The following is a 21,506-nucleotide window of genomic DNA, read 5'->3' on the forward strand; positions in this document are numbered from 1 at the left end:
GAGAGCATCAGGGAGCCAGTGATGGGGTTTGAAGTGAAGGTCACAGAGGGACGGTGACCTTTCCGGGTAGGGACCGTCCTGCGTGCAGGGAGGAGAGAGGACAAAGAAGAACTTGTGTGGAGGCAGGGAGGTCACAGACTGCTGTGCTGCTGCAGGCAGACAGTTCGATGTGTCTGAGCTCAGGCCATAGCGGTGAGGTGGAGGCAGATGGATCCATCTGTGGGGACTCAAAGGATGGGGGGCTGGCAGGGTGTGGGCCTGAGGGAGGATGGTCCCAGGCCCCTGCTTGGATGCTTGGCTCGGTGTCGTCCCTCCACTGAGTTGGGAACGTGGGAGGAGAGGCTGGGTTGTTTGGAGGGAGATACTGAACTCAGGCTGCGTCCCAAGGTGTCTCCTAGCATCTAGCACGGTGCCCAGGAGACAGGAAGCCCTCAATACAGAGCTGAGGAGTGAATGAGTGATTGAGTGAATGAATGAATGAATGAATGAATGAATAAGGTCCCAAGCCCTCATATCCCCACAGTTCAAGGAGATGCCCTCTGAGTCCCAACTTGTGGTGCCCCAGCCAGGATTAGCTTGCTAAAGAGTTGCTGGCACCTGGAGCTTTCTTTGTGCAAAAGCATCGGTTGTGGCCCCAAATCCCCAGGCGTGGATGGCCTGGCCTCTCCACCCTCCTCATGTCCCTCTACCCTGGAATGGCTCCACTCTGGCAGACATCCACAATGCCTGGCACTGAAGAAGCCCTGGGTCCAGCCCCACCCAGACCGCAAAGGGTTCCTGTCTTAGACCCACACTGCTCCCAAAGGCACCCCCCTACAGGGCCCTGTGGAGTGCAAAGCGGAAGAGGCCAGCTGGTGCTCCTTGTTTCTCTGTCCTGACATTCACGCGCATCTCTGCAGTGGGCTGTGCCCCTTCCTTGTCCCCAGTCCTCTATGCGAGAGCCTCCTGTGCTTGCACTGATGTCAGGGAAGGCCTATGGGAAGGACGGGCCTGTCCTTAGCTGGGTGGGAGCACAGCCTTAGCTGCGCACACGAGCCTGTGCTGGAGGTAGAATGCGGCTACAGCCTTGATGAAGCTGGGGCTGGGGCTGGAGGAGGCAACGAGACAGGCTGTCCTATCCTGAAAGAAGCTGGAGGACCAAGAAGCTGAGGCCCAGGAAGCAGAACAGCCAGGAAGGCCTAGAGGGCTAGTTCCCATGAGGCCACAGCGAGGGGGCTGGCTCAGCAGGCACCTGATCCCTGAGCTCCTAGAGCTGGCTGCCCAGTGGACTCTCGCAGGTGGGGAAGGCCCTGGCCAGGATCCAACCCCTGGACTCCAGACCATCCAGGGCAGTGTTGGCTGGGCTGGGGGTGGGGGAGTCAGCCAACACCTCCTGGGACGGCCCCAGGAAGCCAAGGATGGGTGGGCAGATGCAGGCTCCACTCCCAGACCACAGGAGTCTCCACAGATCCCAACACCTACTGGGTCCTGACCTCTGCCCACAAGATCCACCACCACATTGAATTTCCCTCCCCTCCTCTCCTCTCCTCTCCTCTCCTCTCCTCTCCTCTCCTCTCCTCTCCTCCCCTTCCCTCCCATCTCCTCTCCCACCGCTCCCCTCTCCCCCCCTCCCCTCCCCTGCCTTGTTCCCTTGGTGTCTGTTTACATGCTGTCCCCCTTGTTAGACTGTGAGCTCCCAGAGGGCAGGCAGCCCAGCCCACCCTGGGTGCCAAGGAAGGTTTTTAAGTACAAGGAAGCACAGGGACTAGGAGTATTTGTGAATAGAGACAAAGGCAAGCTTCGGCAAGTTTCTCACCTTTGCCAAAGCCAGCCAGCTATGGACCAGAGAGAGGTCTGAGGGTATGAGGCCGGGCAGGGAAGGAAAGTGAGCAGAAGAAGAAGAACTCAGGGTAAGAGGACTCCCCGCTGGGTGGGAGAAGACAGAAGAAAGGACAGAATGAGGTGATCTTGCCAGGAAAAGTCTCAGCTCTCTATGTAATAGGCACAGTGGCTCCAGTCCCTGGTCCCCAACTGCTCTTACAAGATCCATGTCTTGCTCACAGACACCACCTGGGCACACGTGATCATGTATCCACACGGGCAGCACACGTGCACACACATGCCAGTCCACAGCTTCTCTGGCGCCTGGGGTCCATGTCCAGCCGCCTGTCCCCTGACCACAGAAGCCATAACCCCCCGGGGCCAAGGGTGCCCTCTCCTTCTGGTCCCCGTCTTAGTGCCTGATGCCGACCTGGGGCCTCAGAGGAGGTACCCAAAAGGCAGAGGGAAGAGGAGGCCACCCCCTAACACCAGGGGCAAGCAGAGAAGGAAGCTGGGAAGCAGGGGTCTCTGACTAAGTTTGGCACAGCCACAAGTCCAGGCTTCCATGCTGAGTGGGTGGTGGCCTAGGAAGGCTCTACATCCACCAGAGTCCAAAGAGCACAGGTGTGGCTGCCTCATGGCCTCATCATCATAAGACCCGCCTGCTTACCCAGGGCCCGCCTGGTCACAGGGCCTCTGTCTGTGGCCACAAGCAGAGAAGCCACTGCCCTCCCGGCACCAGCACCAGAACGTCAGCTCAGACACCAGCCCCCCCAGGGGGACAAGCCTCACTGGAACACAGGTAAGGGTCTGGCCTTCAGGAAGACCAGGGGTCTGCCCAGCTGCAGGGGATCCCAGGGAGGTGGGAACAACTTAGGGTCTTCCCAGGGCCAAGGTCTCCAGCCCATTCCCAGATGCAGCCCCGAAGAGCAAGCCCAAAAAAGGGCTGGGACTCAGCTGCCCACTAGCTGGCTAGGAAGCAGAGCAGGGGGAGCCAGGGCTCCAGAAGCATCTCTGGGCTCCTCCTCTGTGACTTCTGTGATGTAGACACCCCTTCCCTGCTCTCAGCCCCTAAATTCAGGGGATACATAGGGAAAACTAGGCTGCCATAGTCCTACAGGCCAAAGCCAGTTGGCTCCCATCTCCTGTGGTCTGGGATCTTGGAGCTTCAGATGGTTCTCTGGACCTGCCCACAGGGACCCAGAGGGACCATCCTGGCATGGGGGGAGGGGAGCAGGGCAGCCGCTAACCATGGCCAAGCTCATTCTCTCTTCTTTCACTTCTGGATCTAGAAGCAGGAAGTATTCTAGGTGGGGGGAGTAAGGGGGTGGGGTAGACTGAGGAGGAGGAGCGGGCTTCTAGCACCCCTTATCCTTGGAGGGGGATGAGGTGCTCCCAAACAAGGAACACAGAGCCAGCCGCCTTCTCCACAATCCTTCAATTGTTTCTTAGCAACTGATTTGCCCATCACTTGAGTCATCTTATCAAATCCTCTGCTATTTTCATAAGAGTCATCATAAACGGGTGTGGGCTGCTCTCTTGCACTTTGCCCAGTATATTTCAGGGTTTCTGCGCAGGCACACCATGTAGATACCTGGCATCCACAAACTTAATACCCCGTCCATGATGCGTACATGTGTCATTCAAATAGCACTCACCCTTGACCCACATGCTCAGTTAACTCCCACCCCACCCCACACATGCGCATGCCCTGCTTTTACCTTCATCCCATTTCAACATATTTGTATTCTAGAACCTCTCTGTGCCAGGAAGGCACTGGAGAGAGAGTGGTGGCAAGACCAGTCTGTCCTCAGCAGGTCACAGCCCAATGACAGAGGCATACACAAACAATGAAAGCATGGGGTTTGCAGCCAGACAGGGCTGCGACAGGCTGTTCATTCTCCAGTAAAGACTCTCTGGTGACCTCAGGCCTGTAGGCCTGTTACCCTCCTTGAGCCTCAGAGTCCTCATCTGGTAAATGCAATAATAACGGTACCCACCTGGTGAGTTTGTTCTGAGGATTAAATGAATTGACGAAAGTGAAGTCGATAGAACAGGGCTTAACACACAGAGCCAAAGAAGTATAAGCGATGGTAGATGGGAATTAAATATGATGTTTGTGGGGCACCAGGGTGGCTCAGTTGGTTGAGCATCCGACTTCGGCTCAGGTCATGATCTCAAGGTTCATGAGTTTGAGTCCCGCATGGGGTTCTGTACTGACAGCTCAGAGCCTGGAGCCTGCTTCAGATTCTGTGTCTCCCTCTCTCTCTGCCCCTCCCCTGCTCACACTTTCTCTCTCTCTCTCTCAAAAATAAATAAACTTTTAAAAATAATTTAAAAAATGATGTTTGTAAGGGGCATGGCACCAGGCTCGCCACCAGAGTGGCTGTCTTTGCCAGAGAGAAACAGACAAGGTCGGTGCGGCATCAGGAGGGTATTCTGGGCAGGGGAGAGTGTGGTGGTTGAGGGGGGCTTCACTGAGGAGGTGATCCTTGAGCTGGATTTAAAGGACTGGGTTTTAAAGGACTGGGATTTAAAGGACTGAGGGGCCCAGGACCAAGGGTTCAGCTAATAGAAAGGTGAAGAGACAGGAATCTTGATAAGACATTCAGAGAAATGCAAATCATTGACAAATCCTTCAAAGCCCCATCATAAACATGCCTACACATGTGCATGCAGACACACACACACACACACACACACACACACACCCCTCCTAAGCGGGCCCACAGCTTAAGGAGTGACATTTGCAGAACTAGTCCAGGTTTGGACAAGAGGCTTGCTTTGGCAAGGAAGGCTGCCGCACCTGATGCTTTTCCTCCAGAAGCTAGGTGCGCCCCGTGGACCTGGCATCTTTCACATCCAGGCCCAAGGCAGGATATGTTCCCAGGTGCCTGTCCACCCAGCTTTCCTGAGCCCACAGGAATGAGCCTTACTGACCAAATGATGGGGAGCCAGGAGCCTGCCTTGGGGCCCCCAGGCCCAGCCAAGATGGGGCTCCTCAGAGAGTGGCATATCTGAAGATGATTCCAGAAAGGCCCCTGGAGCCAGAAGTTTCTGGCCTGGTCCTGGAGGCCCCGGGTCAGAGCCTGGCCCGAGCCTCAGGCCTGGGTGAGGGTTGAACTGCAAGAGCAGCCCTCCTACCCCATTCTGCCCTGGTAGCTCTCCTCCCCGGCCCTGATGGCTATCTCTTTGGTTCAGTGTAGACTCTAGGAGACATCGAACATGTCCCGGCCGAGCAGCAGAGCCATTTACCGTAAGCTCCCCCACCGGTCCCCTCTCCCCTTCCCCCCGCCCCAACCCACTGCCCTCGGGGGTCTCCCTCCCCTCGCTGACTACCCCCTGTAGTTGCATGTCTCCCCTGCCCTGTTCTTGTGTCTCCATCCCCTTGCTTTGCACCCCTGCAGTGCACCGGAAGGAGTACTCACAGAACCTCTCCATAGACCCCACCTGCCTGCAGCACAGGGTGCAGGTGAGTAACCCTGAGGAGCTGCTCTCTGCCCAGGATCTGGCCTGGCTGGAGGCAGAAATATGTGAGGACAGCGGTCCCTGCAAGGACTTGAACAGCCCACTGTCTCAGAGGAGAAATGTCTGGACTTGAGTTCCCAGGGCAGACACAAGCTACTTGGAGGCTGGCACGGAGGCTCTGGCCCCGCCTGGCCGGACAGCTCTGGCGCTGTAAAATCTGGTTGCCCGAAGGCCTGTCAACACCACGGGGAGAGCACGGGCTGGAAGGACGTGGTGGGGAGGAGCATATACCTGACCAGGCTGAAGTATCTGTGGTAGAAACAGCCCCCGGGCAGTGGCAAATTTAGGCTCTCCGGGAGAACAAGCAGAGAGGGGCACAGGGGCGGTGGTCTGGAGGCTCACAGGGCAGAAGAGGTGGGGCTCCCTCAGCCAGCTGGGCTGGGGCCAGGAGTCCTGGGCTTCATGGCAGAGGTGGGGGCTGGGAACGGGCTCCATTTAGGCCTGGCAGGTGAGAGCAAGAGGAGACATGTCCAGGATGCCAGGCGTTTGCTCATGAGGTCAGGGACCCCTGAACATGCAGGCAGCGTGAACTCATGGAGAGGCACTGGGGACTGGGCAGAGAGCAGGGCAGGGGGATCAGGCAGACAGCCACCCCCCAACAAGGGCCTGGGGGCAAGGACAAGGGGTGGCATTTGGATGGGAGAAGGCAGAGGTCTCCTCGAGGAAGGAGAATAACGGCAAAAACGTGATCAGAGCAGCCGTGGGCAAGGCTCTGAGTGGAGACAGATGACTATGGACCTTACCGGGCAAGAATCAGGGAGGGGGCTCCCATCCCTGGGAAGGGATGGACTAGCAGAGGTGGGAAAAGCATTCTGGGTACAGGGAACAGCATGAGAAATGTCAGAGAGGCAGGAATGCTAGGTCAGTGAAGAGAAGGACCAGGCTACGATGGTGGATTCCCAACTGGGGCCAAGGAAGGCAGGGACGGAATCTGAAGGTCCTATATTCCACTCAGAGGAGTGCAGACTTTATTTGTTGGCTCTTTGGAACCCATATCTACCACCATCCAGCCCCTTCAACTGGCCTGGACTGTTAATGGTCATGACTGTCCTTCCTCCAGACTCTGAAACGCTTTCATGCAGCTCATCAGACCCTGACTTGGGGGCCCTATCCTAGCCCAACCTAGCCCTCCCACTGACCCTTGAAGGCTTCTATATGGGGATGGCCTGGGACATCCCTTACAAGGAGGGATGTCTTCCTCCTCTGCTGCCTTTCCACCACCCCACCCCTGCCTACTACGACCTGTGAGCCCCCTCTCCAAACCTCTTTTCCCCCTCAGCACCTGATGACATGTAAGCTGGGGACTCAGAAAGTCCAAGAGCCCAAGGATGCCCTGAAGAAACTGCAGGAGGTGGATGCTCAGGGCCGGGTGTGGAGTCAGGACTTGTTCCTGCAGGTCAGAGATGGCTGGCTCCAGCTGCTGGACATTGAGACAAAGGTCAGCCCTCCCACTGTCCTCTGCAATGGATCATAGCTACCATAGATTGTAGAAAAGCAAGCACCAGGCACGGACTTCACCCTTCCGTGCCCCAAAAAGCAGCCAACTGTCCCCATATACAATACACACCCAGGCCTAGGAGGAGATGGGGGACAGAGGCACAGGGGTCAGGGAAGACGACACACCTGCCCCAGGCCACTAGGAGAGCTGAGGCAACCCAGGTTAGGAGTTTCCAGGAGCCACCATGGCTCTCAGGGGCCTCACAGCCCAACTCTCTGTCCGGCCCAGGAGGAGCTGGACTCTTACTGCCTGGACAGCATCCAGGCCATGGATGTGGCGCTCAACACTTGCTCCTTCAACTCCGTCCTGTCCATCACAGTACGGGAGTCGGGCTTGCCAGGCACCAGCACTCTGCTCTTCCAGTGCCAGGAAGTGGGGGTGAGTGACCAGGGGTAGGATTGGGGAGAGAGTGGGTATAGGGTCCATTGACCATCACTCTCCCCCTGACACTCCCCACACACATACATAGCCTGCCTGACTGCTGCTTCCTCCAGGCAGAGCAACTGAGGACCAGCCTGCAGAAGGCCCTGGAGGACGACCAACAGCAAAAGTAGGCAGTCTCTGCCCCGGTCCCCATCAGGACCTCAGGACTTGGGCCTGGGAGGGCCAGGCCCCGGCCCCACATCTGGGGGAGCCCAGAGGCCTGTGGCCCAACCAACCTGGGCCTGGAACTGGGAAGGGACCAGGCTGGGACTTGCCAATGGGCATAGGGCAGAGGCTAAGGCCAGGACCAGGGAACACTGAAGACTGTCCCTGGAGACTGACATGGGACCGAGAGGACCTGGAGGGCAGGCAGATGAGGCAGGGTGGAGTCCTGATGGAGACCAGGGAGCAGGGCAGGTGGGGCTCCTGGAGAGAGGTGGTAAAACCCCTCAGTCCTGGGGCAGAAATATAAACAGAGCCTCTGTCCCAAGAACCCCATCAAAACTGTGTCCCCATCATGTGCTCACCAGGCCCCAGTCTGGAGCCCCAGGCCAAAACAGATGGAGGGGGCCTCCTCCGGAAAGACCGTTCCCTAAGGAGCAGTTACCCCCTCCGGAGCAAGGGCCCTCTCCAGAACAGCCCTACTGGATGACCCCAGAGCACAGTAAGTCTGGGGCATGAGGGCATATGGAAAGGAAGGTTTGGAACAAAGATCAAAGAGCCTCTGGGCCATGGTCCCCTTATATTGCAGACATGCCACCATCCCCAAGGTCCCTGCCACGCCACTCCAATGCCCGAGAACCAAGCACCTTCACTCTGCCTCCTCCAAGCCAGTCCCCATCCCCTGAGAACCCAGAGAGGGATGAGGTAATTATAGATTGTCTTGGGTTTGCTGAGGCTTTCTGGGCCTGGCCCAAAGGAAGACATCAACCCTTCCCCTGCACCCAGGAGGCCAGGTGCCAGGATGGCCAAGGAAGGGCTAGGGCTGAGGAGGGATAGGGAGGTTTGGTCGGACCCTGGACTGGGCCTCAGGCTTCTATTGGAGGTGGGGAGGGGGTGGGAGCAGGGTTGGGCGTTCCAGGATGGGCCCAACTGCCCATTCAAGGGCATGGGTTGTTTGGGGTCCAGGAGATACTAAGCCACATCCTTGGAGACATCGAGCTGTTTGTGAGAATGCTGAAGGAGGCCCAGGCAAAGAACAGGCATAAGAAGAAGAGACTGGGGAAGAAAAAGGGCAAGGATCAGTGGGGTGAGTGCTGAGGGCTGGGGGAGAAGGGTGGGGGGTGTGGTCCTGGGATCATCTACAACCCACCACCCTTTCCCCCATCCCCTTTAGGGATGACACAGGCACAGTACATTGACTGCTTCCAGAAAGTCAAGTACAGCTTCAACCTCCTGGTATGTGGCTCCTCACAAGTTCCACAGCCCTCCCCTTGCCCCATGCCAGCAGCGCCCTCCTCTCTGGTCTTGTAGATGCCCCAAATCCTTTCCTTCTCTAACTTCACCCCTTAGAACCTCCCCCTCCTCCTCATGGGACTCCTTTGGAGCGTGCCAGGCTCCCAACCGAAGCTCTGAACAATTATGGGGCCCTGTGGTCCTGGTAAAGGTAGGGAAGGATGACGGGTAGTAGCACATAACGCCCTGTGTCCCCAGGGGAAGCTGGCCATCTGGCTGCCGGAGAAGAATGCCCCTGAGTTCGTGCACATCCTCTTCCAACTTCTACACTTCGTGAGTTTGGGGATGATAGGGTGATAAAGAGAGACAGCCTCCATTAAGATGGAGCAGAGGCCACGGTGGAAGGCAGGGGGGCAGAGGGAGGCTGTGGGGTCTGCACCTTGCCCACCACAATACAACCTCTTCATTGGTTCCAAGATACCATCCCGGCTGTGTGCAGAACCCCTCAACAAACTAGATGGGCTGGGGTCGGAGCCGGGGGCACCAGGGATCCAAGAGACACAGGAAAGAGCAGGAGGCCTGAGGCTACGCAGCACTGCAAGGGTGGGAAGCCAGGGATTCCAGGCCCTTCCATTCCTCCTTAGCCGTGGGGGAGCCTGGGCTTCCTGACACCTTCCATTTCTCCCCTAGGTCCTGGCCCAGTGCTCGGAGCCCGGCCTGGCCACCCGAGTGATTTCACCCCTCCTCACCCCCAAAGCCATCGACCTGCTGCAGTCCTGCCTAAGCCCACATGAGAGTGACTTCTGGAAGGGTCTGGGTGTGGCCTGGACTACCAGCCGGTGAGTGAGGACCAGGCCTGAACTGAATCGGGGTGAGGAGCATGGGGGCATCAGGCACGACACTGGAGATGGCAGGCTCTACATTGTCACAAACCAGAAATATCCCAAAACAAATTCAGGGGGGACCCAACATGGAGTTCCCAACTTTTTATTAGACTAACTATAAACAATTAAAAAAACCCAAAACCTACCACTCACCGTCACCCACCACTGAAGGAGAAAAGAACAATGCTTCCCAAGAAAGCAGAGCTGGCAAACTTCTATTATCTTAGGGTGCCTGGGTTCAGTCGGTTAAGTGTCCCACTTTGGCTCAGGTCATGATCCCGAGGTTCGTGGGTTCAAGCTTCATGTCGGGGTCCACACTGGAGCCTGCTTTGGATCCTCTGTCTCCTTCTCTCTCTGCCCCTCCCCCTGCCCCACTCACGCTCACTCTCTCAAAAATAAACATTAGAAAAAAACTTCAGGGGCACCCGGGTGGCTCAGTTGGTTAAGCGTCTGACTTCAGCTCAGGTCATGATCTCACAGTCTGTGAGTTTGAGCCCCGAGTCAGGCTCTGTGTTGACAGCTCAGAGCCTGGCGCCTACTTTGGATTCTGTGTCTCCCTCTCTCTCCTCTCTCCTCAACTCACGCTCTCTCTCTCTCTTTCACTCTCTCAAAAACAAACATTAAAAAAAAAAAAAAACTTGCAAAAAAAAAAAACACCTCAAAAATTAACAACATAATAAAGTAAAATATTTTCTCATTTTTGCCAAGGACAAAGTGGAAACTGTCTCCATCCAGCCAGAACTTAAGAATTACTGACATAAGAGATGCAAATGTAACATCAATAGGCCTGGCAACCAACAGGCCAAGGGGGTGAGAGAGAAAGAGAGATTCCACACTGGTATTACTGTGAGATGGGCAGTGAGCTAATCAGGCCACGGCAATGAGAGAGCCATGGGGAGTGAGCGGGAGGTGAAACCAGCTGGGATACGCTGAGCTGAGGCGTCAGTGAAACATTCACCAGACACAGGGTGGCCCGGTCCTCAAGAGAGAGGTCCCAGCTGGCTTGTGGGTTTAAGTCAGCACAGAAGTGACAGCTGGAGCCCTCTAGAGACCAGCACTCCAGAGGGAGCCCAGGGAGCTCCCTTAAATCAGTGAGGCCTGCCAGAGCCCATGAGAGAAAAAGAGACACTTCCATGTGTTGGTGGCCAAAGAGGTCAAGGAGGCAAAGAGAAATGCCAAGGAGTTAAAAGGAGAAACAAAAGAGCAGAGGCATGAAAACCAAGAGAGAAGAGGGTTTGAGAAAGAGAGAGAGGCGTCAACCAGGAAACGAGCCAGCTGTGCTAGTGAGTCTCTTGCCAAATGTGGAGGGTTCTTTTCATTTCAGCCTCATTAGAAGAATTTTTTGTCCAGTCCATCTAAAGACATGAATTATGGCCCAATGTAACTTATTTACCTTATTGTGGTAGAATATGCATTAGATAAAATTTACCATTTTAAAGTGGATGACTTGATAGCTTTAGGTACCTTCTCAGTGTTGTGCAACCATCACCACTATCCATTTCCAGAACTCTCCCATCACGCCAAACAACTCTGTACCTGTTCCTCCCTCTCCCCAGCACCTGGGAACTTTTATTCTCCTTTCTGTCTCTGTTTCATTTTTAAATATAAAGTGAAGTCAAATGTGCCCTAAAATGTTCTCCAATTTCTTAAAATGACCACAAATCAGTGAATGAGTGAAGTGAAAAACAAGCACAAAAAAGAGACTAACCAAAAGGATGTAAAAACCCTCAGAAGAGTTGAGTTTGGACAAATTATATTTAGGTGACTTGATTTTAGGCAAACTGACCAGAAGTTATAAATAACACTAAATGGGGTGGTAATCTGGAAGGAGGGAGACCACACAAGGCCAGTATTGGGCAGGGCATAAAGAAAATGTGGGCAGGGCATAAAGACACATTCTTAGAAAAGAGAAGGTCATAGAATGACTGCCAAAAAGGAGTATTAGCAGGGTCAAGGGAAGACTTGAGCATGTTTTTAGGGTAAAGAAAAGGAACCAACTAAAAAGATTCATAAGAGGAAATGGGGGCGCCTGGGTGGCTCGGTCTGTTAAGCGTCCGACTTCGGCTCAGGTCCTGATCTCACAGCTCATGGGTTCGGGCCCCACATCAGGCTCTGTACTGATAGTGCGGAGCCTGCTTGAGATTCTCTCTGTCCCTCGCTCTGTGCTCCTCCCCCCCCCCTCTCTCTCTCTCTCTCTCTCTCAAAATAAATAAACATTAAAAAAAGATTCAGAAGAGGGAATGATTTATTTGTTCCCACTGAGTAGATATTTATGAGCTCTTTCCAATGTGCTGCCCACTGTACTCAGGATAGAGCTCTCAAGGAGCTCCCTGGAGTAAGAAACACAGGCACGTGGGACGTGTGTGTAACACAGTGGGAGAGGAGCAGTAACCCAGGCTATTCCAAGAGGAAATGATCACTTCTGCCCCTATGAGGAAGGGAGGGAACTTCCGCAAGCTGAGTGGGGATTCCCTGGGACAGGCAGGTGGAGAAGACTCTTAGCAGCGCGAGCCTGCCCTTCCTGCAGTGGGTGCGGGGGTGGGGGTGGGGGTGGGGGTGGGGTGGCAGGGGGCTGGGAGGCAAGTAGCAGCCCCCACCCTACATTAACCACAGCAGCTCCTGTGACTGCAAGGTGAAGTCCCACACACTAGTTAGCTGAACAGAAAGAGATCTGATGCCAAGAAATGAAAAACAGGTTAGAAAAACACTGCCTGAGGCCCTGAGGGGGTCTTCCAGCCCTAACAGTCTTCGGTTCCACCCCTTTGATCCACATCCCAAGTCAGTGCCATAAAGTGCCTAGTGTGTTCTTCTGGAGTTGATGTATCTGCACTTCACAGGCAGAGGTGAGGCTGGCCTACAGATACTCACACAGTGGGATGCGTTCAGCTTAACTGTGTGCCCCTGTGTGGGTGTCTGGGGCCTTTCATCTGTGCACATGGACCATGACCTCCCTTACCTAGAAGATCCGGCCATCCCCTCCCTCTCCACATCCAACAGCCTGGCACGGAGTGGACTCAGCATTGTTCTCTCCCCAGGGCCAACTGGACAGGCAGTGAACCCCTGCCCTATCAACCCACATTCTATGATGGTTGGCAGCTTCCAGAACACTCCAACCAGGTAAGGGGAGCTTAGCAAAGAGTCCTGCTCAAAGCCCTGATCTCTGGCTACTTTCTGCCCATTCGGTCCAAACCACGGTCACATGACAACTAAGTGGTAGGTGGGGCCACGTGGGTACCCAGATCTGTGTGGTGGACAGGCAGGGGAGCGGATATGGGACAGGTTTGTGTGTGAGTGGGTCTGTGGTCTGATACCCCAGCTCCCCACCGCCATGTTGGCTGACTGCCTGCTCCTGCTCTCTCTGTTCTTTCCCTACAGGCCCCCTCAGGATACCAGGACTCTACTTCCCTCCGGTATGCCCTGGACTTAGTCAGGACTGTATGATTCTGGGGAGGGAGGGATGGGACTGACCCTGTGGATCTGTGGATTCTACATCTCAGAGACCGTCTTGGCTCTCTTTTAGCCAGACATGCGTGTGTACAGCACATCCCTCCCCTACCTCGGGTGAAAAAGCAGTTTTTTTACCTTCCCAGACTCCAATCCTTCTCATGATACTGTCCACACATGCCTCTGATTTCCCAGAGCTCAGAGATAAAGCGCTCAGAGGAGAGCTCAGACATAGAAAAGTCCACTCCTAGAAGAGTCTTCAGAAATCAGAGACATTTCAGACCCCTCCTGCCTGCAGAAGCCCCCACCCTAAGCCCCACCTTACACTGACTGGCCACTACACCTCTGTGGCAGCCGAAAAGTCACCACCAGACTCCAGGCAGGAGATATCTGGGTCTCTGGGGCTGGGACAGGGACTCAGTCTCTGAGGCTCCATTCTCCAGCCATCCTGACTCTGCGTGTGGTTGGGGGGGGAAGCCCCGCGTTAGGGAGCACCTACTTTGCTCAAGAGGAGATACACCACCATGGCCCTCAGCCCGGGAACCCCAACCACGTGCCCTCCAGCCCCAGACTTGCCAAGCCAGCCCTGAAAATGCAAGTTCTCTATGAGTTTGAAGCTAGGAACCCACAGGAACTGACTGTGGCCCAGGGAGAGGTGCTGGAGGTGAGACACGGGCTTGAGCCTAGAAAAGAAGATGGTGGTTGGTGGGAGCCATAGGGGTTGGTGGTCCAGGTGTGGGGCTGCTGGGGCAGGTGGCCTAGATAGGGAGAAGGAGGGTGAGGAAGGGCAGGAAGGAAGAAACCTTTGTGGGGGTGTGGGGGTGGACAGAAGCTCAGGTGACTGAGGAGTTAGGGGTGATTCTTGGCAGGTTCTGGACCAGAGCAAGCGGTGGTGGCTGGTGAAGAATGAGAAGGGACAGAGTGGCTACATTCCCAGCAACATCCTAGAGCCTCAACAGTCGGGGTCCCAGAGCCAGCCGCCTTCTCGGGTACTACCCAACCTAGACTATCCAGATGCTCTAAGTCAGAGATGGGGGGCAGGAAGGATTCAATGACAAGCGGAGGAGATAGCCCTGGTGTGATTTAATCAGTAGTGTCGCAGGTTTCTTGTGTGCCAAGTTTATCATGGGGCCAGAGCAGAGATCAAGCCTTGTCCCCACCAGACAAGCAAACCATGAAACGGGATGAGTGATCCAATAGGAGTCAAGAGAAGGGGCCCAGATGATGGGGTTTGTGGGTAGAAATGAGACGAGATGGCCTCTCATCTCATCTCCCCTGATTCTAGGCTCCAATGCTTCGACTTAGCTCAACGCCTGAGGAAGTCACAGCCTGGCTGCAGGCAGAGAACTTCTCCACCATGTAAGTGCCTAGCCCCACAGGGTGTGTTGGGAGAACCTTCGTAAAGGACTCAGATAATAACCAAGGAAGCCTGGAGACCCAGAATATACACGGCGCAGTGCTACCTCTGCTGAGTTAAAGAGAGCAGAAGAACGGGCATGCCCATGCCCTTCTAGAGCACTGAGTGAGGAGCCTCCACCTTGGGGAAGGCAGCAGGACCAGAGGGAACTCAGGAAGAAACTCAGCCGCCAGCCACCCCTTCCCACCACAAAATTCTCTTCCAGGGCATTTCTCTGTTCAAACCCAGGAGTTCTGACACTGGTTTAAGCCGACATGGGTATCTTACTCCTTCACCTCCAGGCACCCTGCTCCATGAGTCCTCCTGTAAACCCAGCCTCCAAGCCCACACAGTTCCTCATACGATACTCCAAAATATACCAAGCCCCAAGTACTCGGGCCCGAGTCCTCCTGCTCTACCAATGACAGCTTCTGCTGTTCTTGTTCCCAGCACGGTGAGGAGCCTCAGGTTCCTGAGAGGAAACCAGCTGCTTCACATGAGACCTGGGGAGCTTCAGATGCTGTGTCCACAGGAGGCCCCACGAGTCCTGGCGCGGTTGGAAGCTGTTAAAAGGATGCTGGGGGTGAGGACAGCCGGGGGCCCTGACCCCCGCGGGAAATGCGGGATGCTCCCTGGGTGGGAACGAGAGTGCCAGGTGGACAAGCCTGCGGGCCCAGCCCCGGGCTGGAACTGAGTGTGGCAGGTACCGGGCGCAGGGGATATTCACCCAGAGGCTCAACTCCACCCGCTCAGGCATGCCGCGAGGCTCCAAGCCGGTTGATGGCATGAGCTCTGGGGGTCCCTCACCTGGCAGTGTCCTCACCTCGGTTGTTTCCTGTCCTCAGATGAGCCATTAGGCACCAACCCAAACACCTCTAAGACCAAGACCCTCCCACAAGCAAGATGGCAGAACTGATTCTTTGCGGAGCCCTGAGAAATCCACTCTGAGGTCTCCAGTTTGCAGTGAACCCCACACCCCAGCTCACACAGCAAAGAGGATGAGCAAGCCCGGAGGTTGAGACAAACGGTTCCCCTTCTCGCTGTGTTGAGGGACCCCCCTCTCCCCCAGTTACCACCTATTTATTGTATCTCTTTCCTAAGCCTGGAGCACTAATGCCAGATTTGTCAGGTCTCCGTTCAGCACCCCCCAATAAAAGCATCTTTGAGCTTCGTATGTTCCTCCCTGAAGCTTCTTCTGGGCCTGATGGGGGCCCAAGGCAGGGAGGCGGGGAGAGGTGGGACACCGGGCATGAAACAGCAGCAGCCCCACACCATCCCTGGGCCGGACTGTCTGAATTGAGTGAGAATCGCACTGCAAACCTGGAGCCGAGAGAATTTGAGAATTATGGCCCAAGCTCTCCTTACCCTTTCTAAAACAAACTCCAAAATCAGGAAGGCTATGCTCACCATCTTTACCCTTCTGTGTACACTGCTCCCAGTAGATCCCCAGGCACCCAGGAGAGCTGGGGCACCGCACTGCACAGGAGCAAAGGGCACTCGGGCTGACAGCGGTAGGTTCGGGTCACAGTCGTGGGTGATCCAGAGAAGCACAGCAGTGGTTTCAGGCTCTACTTGGCAACTGCCTCTTTTAATGCGACTGCTGCCCCCTCCTGTTGGGTGAGCCAACCTTGAGCTCCCTGCCCCACTTGCCTCTTTAGTGGCAGAGCACAGGGAACATTGGCCTGGAAGGTGAAAGTCCACCAAATGGCTGTTTGAACTATAGCAACTCACTGCCTGGGTCCCTGTTTTCTCAAAGGTTCAGTAAAGAGTGTGGACTGTTTGTTGGTGCCTTCCAATATTTAGTACACATGGCCTTTTTAAATCTCATAGCTGTCTTGGACTCTTCTCCCTACCTAACAGAGGTTATACTTTTATTGATTTAGTTAACAGTAAGTCTACAAAGATGTGCCTATGGGTCAACAGCCTTGGAGGGTTAGGATGTGCCCTTAAGTCTCTCTTTTGTCTGAGCCCCACATTTTACCCTATTTTTAAAATTTCTATACAGATTCCTAGGGCTCCCCATTAGAGATTCTGTTTCAGTGGGCCTGAGGTGGGCCCAGGAATCTGCACTTTTTAAATGTTTATTTATTTTGAGAGAGAGAGAGTGGGGGAAGGGCAGAGAGAAAGGAGGACAGAGGATCTGAAGCAGACTTTGCTGACAGCCGAGAGCCTATTGTGGGTCATGAACCCACAAACCAGGGGATCATGACCTGAGCTGAAGTTGGACACTTATCCAACTGAGCTGCCCAGGTGCTCCAGATTACCCTATTTCCAGAAGGCCTATGTCAGTCCCTCAAGTTCCTAGCCTCCGAAAATCACCTCTTAGCCGGTAACACTGAATAGGGAAGCAAAAGCTTTCCTTCACAAAAGAGAATACAGGGAGTCTGACTGCCAAGGGCCAAAGTTAACCAGAAAGTTAATTTCTTGGAATGGGCAGAGGGAGATATTAAACCATGGCCCTCTGGGGCTTCATAGAGCTGAAGGAATCCTAGATGGAGGGAATGATTTCAGGACCAGGAAAAAAAAAAAGGTGTTTTAGCACAGGGCTCCCCAGATGTCCCAGCAAAGACTGAGGTGAGGTGAGGGGCTGTTTGGACACCCAAGCACAGGGGGACCTGCACAAGTCTCGCCAGTAGGCAGACCTAGGTGTGAATCCCAGGCCCCCCATGAGAACTTAGGCTTAGAAAGGCAACTTAACCTCTCCAAGCATTATCTTCTATAAAATGGGCATAAAACCTATTTCACAAAATTGTTGTGAAGCTTTCATTGGAATAAATTAGCCAACCTGTATGAAATATCTAGACTCTTGCCTGGCATATCATAGGTGTTCAAACCATGTTCGTTAGGTCAGGTTAATTTGTGACTGGCCTTTTGTGACCTTGGAAGAGGAATCCAGGCATGTTAACTCATGTGTCCCTATGTGTTTGCACTTCTTTCCCTCTTCCTTTTAGTGATGTGTCCTTACAAAAGCCCCAACCTTGGGGCACCTGTGTGGCTCAATCGATTGAGAGTCTGACTCTTGATTTTGGCTCAGATCCTGATCTCATGGTTTGTGAGTTCGAGCCCCACATCAGGTTCTGTGCTGACAGTGTGGAGCCTGCTTGGGATTCTCTCTCTCTGCCCCTCCCCCACTCGTGTGTGTGTGTGTGTGTGTGTGTGTGTGTGTGTGTGTGTGCGCGCGTGCGCGCACACACACACACTCTCTTTCTCTCAAAAAAAAAAAAAAAGAAAGTCCCAATTTTGGTTCAGCAAACTAAGGGAGACATGTGATTTCCTACACCCACATTAGGGGGCTGGGGCTCAGTGTCCTGAGAGGCCATGGCCAGAAACCTTCCAAGTAGCTGCCTCCCCACCACCCTCCACAATGGCAATTCCCTGGTGGCCAGAGTCTCAGTCGCTCTGTGGGCGAAAAATGAACAAGCCTTTTATAATTGAAAAAAAAAAAAAGGAAGACGGTTTCATTGCAGCCTAAGTGAGGAGCACAGCTGCCTGGGACACACAATCTTCCCAAAGAAGAGAGTGCCCCATGAGAAGGAATGTTTAATACAGGGTTATATATAGTTTTTCTGTTACATCAAGAGTTACAAATCATCATGATGAAGCACATTGCAGAAAATCACAAACTTTATCTTAATGCTTTTAGGAGGTGCAAGGTTGCAGGCTTCTGAAGTATGGGAACAGAACTTAGGGAGATTTTTACCCTTTAGTTTGACATATTTCAGGCTATTTGCTAACAAAGCAGACATACAATGTGTGCTCAGGGCAGACAGAGCCCATGCTTTGAAGTTTGGTGAAGTCATTCTGACCTTGGTAAAAGTAGAGCTTCCCTGGGAGCCTAGGAGCAGGGCCCCAACCATTGTAAGTTGAAAATTTCCTTTACTACTTCCCCTTTTGATCAATATTCTTTCCTCCGAAAGCATTGATGATCAACCTAATTTCCAGGGTGCCTGGCTGGTCTGCCCTGGGTCCATCAAGTCTCTCGTCGCTAGGTGTGAATATATATGTAGTTTTTACGTACAATTCTTCATGGGGAGGAATCTATTGTAACATAAATAATGGGAAACTTAAAAGTGATATATGTTCTCTATTAGGTCTAAATAATAAGCAAACATACTACATGTGCTTGGCTTAGATTGTCTAGTTTTACAGTTGATATAACAGTTATAACAAAGATATGTGGACAGTAAAAGAATTCCAATAAGTAGAATCTGAAGAAACCAATGTCATGTTGGAACAGATTTAGAAGAAAAAAATCCAAAGAATCCTTTACATGCATTTTGATAAAAGGGTAGGGAAATTTATGAGTATTTATGAGGAAAGATAAAGCATGTGCAAGAAGCAAACATAACATATATTCCCACGTTTCTTTGGAGTGGTGACTTAACTCAGAAGAAGGCAAAATTCAGTCCCTGACATCAGGTTTTCGTAGGGTAAAGAAAAGGGGCTTCGGGCATGCTCCGAGAGCTTGTATAACTTGGATGGGGTCTTAGGCTCATTGTCTCCGGTAAGGAAAGCAAGGCCTTGCTGGTTCATAGGCTGAAACCATATCAATTGACCTTGAGTCCAGGCTTCTGCAGAGAAAGCTAGTGAGTTTGTTAGTGGGGTCTCAAAGACATAATAGGTGATTAAGGGGAAACAGTTGTCTGAAAAACAAGTTTTAAACTTTTTGTTAGTTTTAACTTCATTAACCCTATGGGGCACAGTTTCAATTCTAGAGTTATGATCATTCCTTAATCTTGAAGAATTACAACAATAACCATTTTGTCCACGTCGTTATTTCTTTTAGGTGAGGTAGGTTTGGGGTAAAGAGCAGTTTTTACGAATCTTAGCTCTAATATGCCTATGTGCTAGGCTAAGCAGAAGTTTTTAATTTAAAGGTCAGAGCAGCAGGGGAAATAGAAGCAACATGAGTCAGACATGCTAAGTTTTTTTTTTCCTGTTATAATTTCCCATTGTCAATCCTTCATTCCATTTCTATGGAACCTCTGTGGAGGTCCATCCTCCATAACTGCTTCAAGCCAAATTAGGATGCAGTAGGGTCTTTGCAATGGAGGGAACTGATGTGTGCAGGACTCAATTTTTGGTCCCTTGTGCTAATGGAGAAGAACTATCTGAGAATTTGGATATATTCCCACATAGTTTAGTACTATATGACATCATTAATTTTATCCCCAAGTATATTTTAAAGAAAAGTAGCAGTATAGTTAAACCCATCATTCCCTCTAAAATTGATCTATATCAACGGGTATCCAAGGGAATAAATCAGTAAACCAGCCCCAGCCACCTTGGAAAGGGAAGTGCAGTGGTCAAGGGCTTCTTATAGCCAAGTGGCTTGCTGCCCGATTTTACCTATATGGATTTTTATTTCCCAAGAGGGGCTCATTACAGGTGCAGCAAGTGATGTTAGCCATCATATAGACTCTGCCTTAGCAAGCAATCAAGCAATCAATAAGAGGCATTTTTATGGAAACAAAAGAAAAACACACGTTAATGGTTGGAGCAAATTATAAACCTAGCGTCTGAGTCTCAAGTGCTCCCAGTGAGATTTTCAGATGTCAGGCTGGAAGCATCCTCAGACGGAGCGGAAATCGGGCAGCAAAAACTAGATGGGTTTTTCTGAATCGTAATTCAAATGTCTCTGGTGATCCCAGGCACAAAGATAGTCTACACACGAGTTTTGTGGCAATTTCTCTGAAGCTGACCTCAAGTTGTCTAGCATCTGTTTTTAGGGCTTTAGGGCAAAAGGGCAGTTTTAGTTAAGAGAATGGAAGATTGGAGAACTTAGTTTGGAGAGCCATAGCAAGATATTTGAGGAAACCAGAAGAATTTAGGATCTAGTCTAATTTATAAAAAACAGTATTAAAATCTATTATCTATAAATATGTGTTCTTGAAACATACATTCTTCCTATACTCACCCTCATTCTTTTTTAAAAACATTTTTTTAATGTTTATTTATTTTTGAGAGAGAGAGAGAATCCAAAGCAGACTCTAGGCTCTGAGCTGTCAGCACAGAGCCCAATGTGGGGCTTGAACTCTTGAACTGTGAGATCATGATCTGAGCCAAAGTTGGACGCTTAACGGACTGAGCCACCCAGGCGCCTCTAATCACCCTCATTCTTAAAGATAGCCAAACCAAGACTAACTGGTTTGTAAAACAAGTCCAGTCTTAACAAACTTGGCCTAATTATTTGCATATGCTCAACAAGAACAGTAACTGACCATACAGATTCTTTAAAACTTGCTTTACTGGAACTTTTTATAAGGAGTCTCTAGTTTAAACTTTAAATACCCTCTTGAGACCAGAAGCCAATCTAAATACTTGCCATCAAACTTGCCTGTAACCTCTAGATTTGGGTGAATTCCTCTTCTCAAGGTCCCCAAAATATCCTGAGGTTCTTGGACCTGCCAGGAAGTGACATTCTTTCCTTACAAGTAAGGCTGCTGGGAACTCCACAAGGAAGGGTATCAGGCCAACATTTCCAAGGGGGCTCTATTAGCTTCACAAAGTCAACCTTAATTCCTTAAAACTCTCTGGCCATATCTGATTCTATGCATGTCTTTTTCAAATATGACATTCCAGTCAAAGCCTTGATAATATAACCAATGTTTCTAATGGTGTCCTGTTACAAGGAGAACATATTTTTATTGAATTAATGCAAGTAATTATAATTGCCATGAAAGAAAGTATACTGATTGAAAGTTTCTGAATTTCCGAGGGTTCAGGTAGGGAGAAGAGTTAAATGCCTCAATTTCTTCACAAAGGAATATTTTATCATACTTCTGTAGATCATAGATATCTTAAAAGAAAGGTTCCTCAACCTGAAAGAGCAAACATTAGAGACCCAACAGTATTTTAAGTAAGAGTCATTAAAAACTATAACCCTCTTTCTCAATCCATTTATCTCCATGTTATCAACTCTTTTTGAATGCAGCTTTTTCTATTCTAGAAATTTTTATTCAGCCTAGTTTTATGATCTTAAAGGTATATCAAATACTTGTATTTCTCAAAAAGTTCCTTTTATGAGTCTCCTTGAAGATGAAACACATTTGGCAAGAGCATCAGAACAATAACTATAAATGACAAAAGACTAAACATGGACATGGTTAAAAATCTGATATGAGAGTTCATTATAATA

At 51.7% G+C, this 21,506-nt stretch overlaps 1 protein-coding gene across 3 annotated transcripts; it reads left to right on the plus strand.

The window, feature by feature from the left end:
- Nucleotides 1-2,467: 2,467 nt before the first annotated feature.
- EPS8L3 (EPS8 signaling adaptor L3) lies at nt 2,468-15,511 on the plus strand. Of its 3 annotated transcripts, none has more exons than XM_060624706.3 (19): nt 2,468-2,602; nt 5,002-5,056; nt 5,208-5,272; nt 6,608-6,766; nt 7,055-7,204; nt 7,321-7,376; nt 7,780-7,913; nt 8,001-8,116; nt 8,378-8,498; nt 8,586-8,647; nt 8,903-8,977; nt 9,335-9,483; nt 12,564-12,645; nt 12,904-12,938; nt 13,450-13,636; nt 13,842-13,961; nt 14,258-14,331; nt 14,819-14,951; nt 15,214-15,511. In XM_060624706.3, exons 2-19 carry the CDS (start codon nt 5,026-5,028, stop codon nt 15,223-15,225), a joined length of 1,761 nt encoding a protein of 586 aa, XP_060480689.2. In that variant the 5' UTR covers nt 2,468-2,602; nt 5,002-5,025; the 3' UTR covers nt 15,226-15,511. The 3 variants fall into 3 exon arrangements, with proteins under 3 accessions (XP_060480689.2, XP_060480691.2, XP_060480690.2); XM_060624707.3 differs by having other exon boundaries at nt 2,470-2,602; nt 5,007-5,056; XM_060624708.3 differs by lacking the exons at nt 14,819-14,951; nt 15,214-15,511 and adding an exon at nt 14,671-14,812.
- Nucleotides 15,512-21,506: the final 5,995 nt, after the last annotated feature.

This window comes from Panthera onca, chromosome C1 (genome assembly GCF_046562875.1).
Source record: "Panthera onca isolate mPanOnc1 chromosome C1, mPanOnc1 haplotype 2, whole genome shotgun sequence".
NCBI lineage: Eukaryota > Metazoa > Chordata > Mammalia > Carnivora > Felidae > Panthera > Panthera onca.